We start from the raw sequence: 10,177 nt of genomic DNA, 5'->3' as shown, positions 1-10,177 counted from the left end.
TTGCATATATCCGAAATCTTACCAAAATCTTGTACGTAGAAAGTTTTAGATAACAACAGCTAAAAATAAAAATTAAACTATTTTCTTTTTATAGCGATATTTTCCTGAATTGGATTTTCTAACGTTGCTTAAAATAATGAACATTAGAAGAAGTTTTTTTGTTGCATTTATTCCATTTCCGCCAATGGGGACTTGGCAGCATGACGTCACGTCGCGTCGTACCTTTGACTATGGCCGCCATGCTGGTATGCTTTTTTTTTCAATTGAAAAAAGCATGGGTGGCGTATTATCTTCGTCATATGCTGCCAAGTCCCAATAAGTTGAAATTAATGGACGCTTCAATAAAAGATACTCGGTTTCTACTCCCCTCTCCAAATTCATCTGGGAAGGAACTCTTTCCGGTCGGTTGGTTAAACGGTTAGAATGGCTAGCCAAAAAGTCATATTTAAGCCAATTGCAGACGCGTTCTTGCCCTCATGAGAATTTTGCGTCAGATAAGAAACGCGTCGGCTCACGTGTATAAGGAACATACTAATGTTAATTTTCGATAATATATTTTAAGGTAAAATATATAATGTTACTAAAATTAAGTATAAGAAGATAATATTATTATTATCATCCTCTTATGGTATAAATAATTAAAATTATACGAATATTTTTATATTACCGGGCAATTTTAAGGCTTCTCATGGAGGCAGAGTTCATTCATTTTGTATAAAATTATCTTTTGGAAAAAGATGAAAACTCATTCCTTTAGAACTAAACGTATTAGTTTTGCAGTACGGTATGAAACAAGTGTTTCCTTTTAACCAGGTAACTTTTTTGGCATGTTAAGGCTTAGCAAAAAACCGATGTTATTTTCGAGAAAAGTTTCCAGCTTCTAATATTTCAACAAGCACTATATAAATAGTAACTTATGAGTCCTGGCTGTCGGAAATATTACTTCTTGGCAATTTCTGGGAAGATGTTTTATTTAGGCGCCTATTAATAGTGGTCGGAAATTTGTTTTAGTGGTCCAAATACACAATCCGAAACAATTAAGCGTGCTACAAAATTAAAGTCTGGCGAATTATTTAAAAATAAATACTAGAGTTAAATTAGAACTCGGGATTACCATTATAATAAAGCAAATAAATATAAAATTAAAAGATCTATACATTTTCATACGTCAGTCAAGTAAAATGACGCCACGGTCGAGCGTTTGTCCATCACTATGCTAGTATGTAAAAACAAATGGGTAACGGCATTAGAGGTCATATTTAAATAAGGGAAGTTTTACTAGATGGCGCCGGCGCAGAATTTTTAAATTGTCTAAAAACCCCGAACACATTGGGTTTTTTTTATGGCGATTTTTATTTTAGTTTAACTTTTTTTATAGTTTTTTAAATAAAATACCTCTAGAAATAGTGCAATAAATCACTAAATATTAATTTCCTTCCCATTGAAAAGTGTAAATTAACGCCATCTAGTAAATAAAAACATTAAAATCGAGCTTCTAATACCTCTAAAAGTTTGTTTCCCCGTTACCAATATTTTGCTTTGAAAGAAATAAAAATCTATTGCCATTTTTCGGGTGGCTCGTGACCCCTGTGCCCCCTGGCTGCGCCACTGCGTAGACGAAATACTTCTTGACTTGAAGCGATTAACGTACATCAGCAAGCATTCCGATTCAGGTCATGAATACAGTGTTAAAAAACCAGGAAAGTAGAGGCATCTTACATTCTTGCTCTTCATTTTAAAACCAAGTTAAAAGCATTTCAAACGAAGTGTTTAATGTAATTTTTTGCCGTGTCTCTAATAAACGATTATTGTATTTCCCTATACTGCCAAAATTATTATCAAAATATGTTTCTGAAATAAATTTATTTATTTATTTATTACATATAAAAATAAATACTAGAGTTAAATTAACACTATACTATATAATAAATAGAAAATTAAAATATCTGTACATTTTTATCCGACAGTCAAGTAAAATGACGCCGTGGGCCGGCGTTTGTCCATCACTATGCTAGTATTTAAAAACAAATGAGTAACGCCATTAGTGGTCAAATTTAAATACTGGAAGTTTTACTAGATGGCGCCGGCGCAGAATTTTTAAATTGTCTAAAAACCCCGAACACCGTTTGCGGATTGTTTTTTCAGTTTAACTTTTGTTTATATTTATTTAAATAAAATATCTCTGGAAATAGTGTAATGAGTCACTATTACTAGTCGAAATACATCATAAATTTATTTTTTTATTTATTATAGAGGGAAAATGTGATTTATAAATAAATCGCTACCACTTCGAAGTGTAATCAATTGATAATTTTCATTGCAACCAATAATTATTTATATTTAACATCCTCAAACGAAGTAATGCAGGTGGTAAATTTAGAGCGGTTAACATTTATTTCGAGCTTTCATTCTTAATGGCTTAGATGGTTACTTCTTTCGTAAGATTACATAATAAACTTCTGTCTTTACTTAATCTGTTTATAAAAATATATATTCTTTGTCCGCTTTTAACAATAGGCCTAAGGGTAACAATTAAAAATTACCATACTTGAAATGTTCTAAAATCGTAATTGAACATTTCCCGTTAGAGGGAAAGTGTTACTTAATAAAAGTCTTTTGATATCCGTCGCATCCCTCGGCGAAAGTTTTTTTAGCTCATTTGTACGGTAAGGAGGAGGGGGAGGTGGAGGATAAAGCGGGTATTTTCCAGGTGGATGCCGCGGGAGACAGTTGAAAAGTAAGAGTGGTACCACGAACATGTTCGCCTTCCGCGGTGTCTCTCGCTTCATCACGTGCTTACTGGGTAAGTAGTTAACTTTAGCGTATTACAGTAAAAGCGAAATTAATAGTTTAATATTGTCGGTTACTTGTTGTGTTTTAGGTGCAAAAAAAGGTGGGTTGGTCGCGATGGTCCTATTCAGTATTCTTTGCAAAGGGCCCGTTTTAAAATCCACATTGCTTATTTTTGCAAAGGCCCTGTTCTAAAATCCAGATCAGTTATTGTTTGCAATGGCCCTGTTCTAAAATCCAGATCAATGAATTTTTTGCAAAGGCCCTGTTCTAAAATCCAGATCAGTTAGTTTTTGCAAAGGCCCTGTTCAAAATCCAGATCAGTTATTTTTTGCAATGGCCCTGTTCTAAAATCGAGATCAGTTATTGTTTGCAATGGCCCTGTTCTAAAATCCAGATCAGTTATTGTTTGCAATGGCCCTGTTCTAAAATCCAGATCATGTATTTTTTGCAAAGGCCCTGTTCTAAAATCCAGATCATGTATTTTTTGCAAAGGCCCTGTTCTAAAATCCAGATCATGTATTTTTTGCAAAGGCCCTGTTCTAAAATCCAGATCATGTATTTTTTGCAAAGGCCCTGTTCTAAAATCCAGATCATGTATTTTTTGCAAAGGCCCTGTTCTAAAATCCAGATCATGTATTTTTTGCAAAGGCCCCGTTTTAAAATCCAGATCGCTTATTTTTTGCAATGGCCCTGTTCTAAAATCCAGATCAGTTATTGTTTGCAATGGCCCTGTTCTAAAATCCAGATCATGTATTTTTTGCAAAGGCCCCGTTTTAAAATCCAGATTGCTTATTTTTTGCAATGGCCTTGTTCTAAGATCCAGATCAGATATTTTTTGCAACTGAATCTTAGAATTCTCTGAAGTTTTGCCGTATTTAGGTAGTTGAAATTAATACCACTCCAATTGAATTATTTGTTATATCAGAAGCTTAAGACCATTTTGGCTTGTTCTAAATTTGGTCTTTCCTAAATCTTTTGGGTAGATCTAAATTAAAATACCTTGGTTAAGAACTTTAAAGTTAATTCAAGGTAGCGTTAATTTAAATATTTAGGTATTTGAATGCATTGCCAAAAGAAGCGTTTTACATAGAAAAAGGAATAAATTTTTTTTAAATTATAAAATAAATTATTATTTTAGCTTAAGCCGTGTTTTTTTTTAAATACATATCAATGAAATACCATTTATTTAATCAAATCAGATCGGAGATTGTAGGTGAAGTCTAATAACACGCGAAATATCCCATTAAACCAAAGTTAAACAACTTAAAATATAGATTTATTCGGTGTTAAAAGCGCGAGACCAAAATAAACCCGAAGAAAAAGGTAACGTTTGTTTTCAAAATGTAAGAACGAGAAACAGCGGCCTAGGACAAGTAGAAAATAATAAATGCGTTTGAACTTTTTCTGGGTCATTATACCCGGCGGCGTTCTACGGGTCCGTCGAAACTGGTCTTGGAGTAGCGCGATACAGCTCCGTTCAACGGGGAATTTATAGTAAAAGGAAACTATCGCGAATCTATGAATAAATGAAAAACACCGATATCTAAATATAATTGTTTTCAAGCACTAAGTCCCGAGAAAATCGCCGTGAAGAAAAAAACCGGCTTGTTTATAGTTTGAGAGGAAAAGATTTCCCAAAATTTTGTCTTCAAAAAATATAAAATGAACACTTTCACTATATGGAAGTTTCGCATAGATGGTCAACCAACCGTTCGCCCTTTGACTTCAATTATTGTATTTACTCTTTCGAGGGTGGTTTTTCTACTTTTTCTTAAAAAGGGGAAAACTCGTAATTAAATATTCTACGGAGTTGTCGGCTCTTTTTGTGCTTAATTATTGTGGCGCATCGATGAATCAGTGCCTTCCTCGCTGATGGCTAAGAAAACGGAAAAGTTGTTTCTTCGAATTACGGTAAAAAGGCTTCGAGACTTTTTTTTTCAAATAATAACCGAACGGATACTATAGTTTTATTGTATTAAATCATCAGATTCAAACGATGACTTATTTTTTCTAATATTTCAATTTCGAAGTTAGAATTAAATCTTTCTTGTATTTGCTGTTCTCAATAAAATATAGTAACGTCACGGCTTACCGCGTATGATTAGAATTTAAATTGAAATGAAAATTTTTGAAAAGAATTTGGCGATTTTAGCCGATTGTAATTATTTATCGAGAAAGAATATTGAAAAACCTATTGCTATTTTATGACACGAAAATTTTAGCTGAGAAAAGAGTTTAGCTTAGAGAATAGATCGATTCGCATAGTGCCTACAGAAAAACAAACATTTAGAGCGAAGCCACCAGCGGTTCGATTTCAATGCTTTTATTTAAATTTTTCAATGCTATTATTTTTACTATAATTATTATTTTGGTGGAAAGGAAATAAATACAAGTTATTACTAAAACCAAATTTAAATTAAAATCTATAAACAAAAGTTCAACATAAGAAGCAACCCCAAAAATTAATATTTTTATCGGTTTTTAAATTAAACCTTCTATTGACGCCATCTAGTAAGACGATGGGTATTTAAAATATACCTCTAATGTCTTTACTCCTATGACAGGGTTGCCTGGAAAACCTGGAATTCCTGGTAAAGTCAGGGAATTTGAATATGGGTATAAAAATCAGGGAATTTTAAAAATTAGTCTAAAAATCAGGGAAATGTCAGGGAATTTAATTTCGGTTGCAAATAGGAAACTTTTTCTAAAATATACCTTAAAAAATACAAAATCTTGGCACAAAATAAGTCAGGGAAAATATCCGGAGATGGTCAGGGAAAACCTGGAAAAGTCAGGGAATTTGATTGTGAAAAAACTGTGGCAACCCTGTATGAAGAATCTTCTCCCTTGTCAAATGCGTATCGGTTAAAGCAACAAAATTAACAGTAACTATTTTCAGGCACGCAGCTCATTATAGTGAGTTTTCACAAAGTGTCTTCGGAGGCGCAATCACCGGCGGTTAGTGATAATCCTCGTCGGACAGTTCCTAACAACCGCAGCCCTAGAATGGCGGTGATCCCGTTCGGTTGGAGTCCCAGACCTTACTACCCTCCCCGTTACTACACTCCTTACGTCATCCCGGCTGCTCACATACCAGCACCGGTGCATTTCCCGCGACCGCATCGACCGGGATACCGGAAACAAGAAATCTCTTCCAACGAAGTGTCCAACTCCAGGACATTCACGGCTTTCGAAGAAACGACCGAGCCGATCAGACCCGACCGGGAACTCTTTACTCGCGGACCCATCAGCGTTGAAACTACAGTCAGTCCCGCTACGGTTCGACCAGCGCCGCCGGCGGAAATACAGGCCATACCTAAAAGGCCACCTCCACCTCGAACGCATTTCAGTCCCAGCTTCGACACGATGAATTTCAAACCCAGTAACTTCCCAGAGCAGTTGAAGGAACGGGAACGCAAAATGAACGACGTCGAGGTCGAAAAGAAAGTGATTAAGGTCGAAGTGCAACTCACCGAAATGCCCAAGACCAGCGCCTCTAACATCGAACGTATGTTGTCTACCGTCTTCAGCAAGCCCCGAAACGACGAAACGAACGTCACCGCTAAAAACGTCGTTCGAGGCATCATCTACGACAACTTCATGTCCATGGGCTTCGAGTCCTTCTTGCACAACTTCACCGAACGGGACCAAAATGATACGGTAAGTTGCGCGCGAAAACTAATTCTAAACTTTCCGAACCAAATCAACTTTCCTCAATTACAGGATGGTAGCGACATTGAAATCCAAGGCACTAACGTAGTCGGCATCATCGCCGGCTCAAGCGCTGGCACACCATTCGATCGGATACTCTTGGTCGGAGCCCATTACGATACTTTTAAGAACAGCCCTGGTAGCGAAATGTGGTTAATGTAGAGTTCGATCACTTAATTTACCACTTTCAATCGTTAGGCGTCAACGACAATGGTTCCGGGATGACAGTCATGATCGAGGTCATGCGGAATTTGGCGGCTCGTCAATGTAAATTCCAAAACAGCATCATGTTCGTCGCCTTCGACCAAGAGGAACAAGTAAGACCACCGTAATTACAGCCAATTTATCGGGTTAATCGTTGTGAAATCACTTTAGGGTGGCTTGGGCAGTTTTCACTTTGTCAACGAGTACTTAATACCGATGGTTTTGCAATCGGGAAGAGGTTCTTTTCAGGGCGCTTTCATATTGGACACGATTTTGAACTACAACAACACCAATCAGTCGCAAGAGCTACCATCGGACATACAAGAAGTAATTTCAAACGCCGCTCTAATTTCTAACGATACAAGAACCTCAGTAACGAAGCATTGTTTACCAATACTTTAAAGGCGGTACCGTCCCTAAATAAGTATGTCACGCTTCACGGAAACACCGGAAACTTTTTGTCCATGATGTCCCGTCACGACATCGACAACGAATTGACCGATAGCTTAAAACGGTCCTGGACGTCGTTGGAAAAACCGGAGTATAAACTTCACGACATGCCAGTCGATCTCGGAGGAATCATACCACCCATGAACGTCTTATCCAAAAGAATCAATTTCGTCAGGAGCGACCACGCCATGTTCTGGTACCATAACAACACCAACAGTTACCCGGCTACGCTGAAATCAATCCTAATTACTGATACCGGTAGAATTGATTAATGAATAATTATGTACTCGATTCTGAAAGTTGCGTACATGAACCAGGTCCATTCCGAGGAAGGATGAAAGAGTGCTACCACGCTCAGTGCGATGACGTCTCTTTCGTCACGCCGGAAAACATTCAGTTGGCGAAGAAATTGGGAGATTCCTTGATTATGAGCCTTATGGACTTAGGAAATGGATCTTGCACTAGTAAGTAGTTCGTCTTTACGACAATTATCACGAACATTGAGAGCTATATAATACCGTTAATCCATCCATTCGCAGATCAAGAGTATCTGGCATCAACGTACAATGAAGGGAACAGTTTGACTCTAACCATCGCTTCTTGTATGCTGGCTGCCTTCCTTCTCATGTTCAACCATGACAGTAAAGTTTGATACGCGTAAGCAAAAACAAACCCAAAGCCTCGTAGTCAGAAAACAACAAAAACGTTTAAATTATTTAAAATCTTAATATATGTAAATATATTTTTATATAGTATTTGTACATACCAGAGATATGTTATTTTTTAAAACACCGATATTTGTATTTTTTACGCAACGAAACCTTTCTACTTAAACAACTGTGATAAAATAAATATATTTTTTTGGTTAAAGTGTGAATCTTAAAAATAAGAACCATAGAGTCTACCTGGTATACGGTTCAGTCAAAATGATTCGCAATTAGCTAGAACATAATAAACAATCAGAGTGCAATTTATAGTGAAATTCTTCACCAATTATTGCATGGCGGTCGCTATTCAGCAGACATCTTTTACGCTCGGGCTTCCGTTGAAATCCAACGTTAAGATAGTTATATCAAAAGTCAAAATTTCAGCCAGAGATTCCAACAGTAGACCGGTTTCGCCCTTTTGGGGCTCATCAGTACTGTGTAGGAACTCTGGCTATCCTCCCCGAGCGTAAAAGATGTCTGCTGAATAGCGACCGCCATGCAATAATTGGTGAAGAATTTCACTATAAATTGCACTGGACTGCTCACATATAGGGCACCCTGATTGTTTATTAGTTTTACTGATATCGGCAGATTTCCGAGGATAGCCAGAGTTCCTACACAGTACTGATGAGCCCCAAAAGGGCGAAACCGGTCTACTGTTGGAATCTCTGGCTGAAATTTTGACTTTTGATATAGCTAGAACATGTTAATAAAAACTGCCTGGACGTGCAACCTTCTCTTCATAATAAAATGCTGGTTTTCACTTGGGCAAAAACGCAAAAAATGCATTAGACCTAAAAAGATTTTGTGTCGACGCTCGCTGTCGCGATTTTCTGGCCAAGTGAAAACTTACCTTTCCGGGCTAATCTGGTAACCAACCAACCGAAAATATTTTGTCTGGTGATTCTGCTTGACAGGTAGCCTATAGAGTGACTTAATGTTTTATCATTAATGTTATCTGACCAGACAAAAAAGTTTTGCCCGGTAATGATGGTCACTCTAAAAACTACTTCTGACGTCGTGTGAATCTTCGAAAAACTTCACAATTTTGAAATCCCAAGTTACATCATATGTAACATAATCACTAAGTATGCCAGAAAAGCATTTTCATTCGTGAAACCTTATTAACTGGCTATGACGTAAATAACATCACTTCCAACTCTGACGAAACACTCGTCATTAGAGATGTTAAGCAGGACGCTCTAGAGGTTTGAACGACAACGTCGGCAGTGTCTAGAAATTAATTTCTTTAAAATCGGTTAAGCGTGCTTTCACTTTGACTGCTAAAGAAAACATTTACAGTTACAATAGAATTTTAACACATATTTGAGGAAAAAATTTAAGGCCGGGTACATGACGAAAATAAAAAGTGTTTAAGCAATACTAAAACGCGCCTTATGTATGGCTGTGAGCATTGTTTAAAGACAAACATTTATGTTCGCGTACCCTGCTTTACTTGAAATATGTGTCTCCGTTCAATTTAAACCGGTATTTACGATGGCTAAAACGCACGTTGCTAGAAAAGGAGCAGCCATTGAGTTGGGACTATTAATCTAGAGGTCCAATCAAAACGTCGGATTTCAGTATTTCTCAAAACAAGTTTTTAAAAAATAAGAATACTGCCGTCTGCTCCCAAATGACGAGAAAACGTTATCATTCTACCCGTGGCGCCGTCTATCTCTCAATGGTTCGTTCAAATAAGACGCGTTTTCCGGCAAAATTGTTTTTTTCTCCAAAATAATGGATGGCGCCACGGGTGAAATGATAACGTTTTCTCGTCATTTTAGAGGAGACGGCACATTCGTAATTTTCAAAAACGTATTTCGCGGGGAGCAGATTTGATTGGATCTCTAGATTAATATTCCCAACTCAATGGGAGCCAAGTAATATTCCCGAGCCTGTTTATATAGAGTAGTATCGCTCTGTAGCTTTGGGCTATGGCCGCCATTTTGAGGGCAGTTTTATATATAAAGGAAAAAAAATGGGTGACGTCGTCATAAGTCACACCGATATTACTCTATTGTGCTTGTTGAAATAATGGAAACTTTCACCTGTAAACAGAACGTCGTGTTTTTGCTAAACCTTAATATGTCTAAAAAAGCTATCTAACTAAAAGGAAACAATTGCTGCATACCGTATAGGTTTAAAAGTTTCCATTATTTCAATAAGCTCTATATATACGGTAACATGCAGGTCCTGGCTCGGAAATATTACTTCTTGGCCATTTCCTTGAAGATGTTTTATTGAAGCGTCTATTTTGTAGTTTAGCTCGTGACTCGCGATCACCAGATTTTGTTTCCATGGTTACCTTT

At 36.9% G+C, this 10,177-nt stretch overlaps 1 protein-coding gene across 2 annotated transcripts; it reads left to right on the top strand.

The window, feature by feature from the left end:
• Nucleotides 1–2,680: 2,680 nt before the first annotated feature.
• LOC149948569 (uncharacterized) lies at nt 2,681–7,991 on the top strand. 2 transcript variants are annotated; one of them, XM_090172199.1, is made up of 8 exons: nt 2,681–2,803; nt 5,693–6,453; nt 6,517–6,643; nt 6,703–6,821; nt 6,880–7,035; nt 7,113–7,416; nt 7,476–7,622; nt 7,698–7,991. In XM_090172199.1, the coding sequence occupies exons 1-8, from the start codon at nt 2,758–2,760 to the stop codon at nt 7,808–7,810; spliced, it is 1,773 nt and encodes a 590-aa protein (XP_090028325.1). In that variant the 5' UTR covers nt 2,681–2,757; the 3' UTR covers nt 7,811–7,991. The 2 variants fall into 2 exon arrangements, with proteins under 2 accessions (XP_090028325.1, XP_090028326.1); XM_090172200.1 differs by having other exon boundaries at nt 7,476–7,626; nt 7,698–7,843.
• Nucleotides 7,992–10,177: the final 2,186 nt, after the last annotated feature.

Source organism: Leiobunum rupestre, chromosome 4, assembly GCF_980474605.1.
Source record: "Leiobunum rupestre chromosome 4, qqLeiRupe1.1.hap1, whole genome shotgun sequence".
Taxonomy (NCBI): Eukaryota; Metazoa; Arthropoda; class Arachnida; order Opiliones; family Sclerosomatidae; genus Leiobunum; species Leiobunum rupestre.
Note: the sequence above shows the minus strand (reverse complement) of the source record. Positions and strands in the feature narration are given on the sequence as shown.

Coding starts and splice junctions, on each gene's coding strand:
- LOC149948569 (XM_090172199.1), top strand. CDS start 2,758: ATGTTCGCCTTCCGCGGTGTCTCTCGCTTCATCACGTGCTTACTGG. Junction 6,822..6,879: donor CCTTCGACCAAGAGGAACAA/GTAAGACCACCG, acceptor AAATCACTTTAG/GGTGGCTTGGGCAGTTTTCA. Junction 7,417..7,475: donor AATCCTAATTACTGATACCG/GTAGAATTGATT, acceptor TACATGAACCAG/GTCCATTCCGAGGAAGGATG.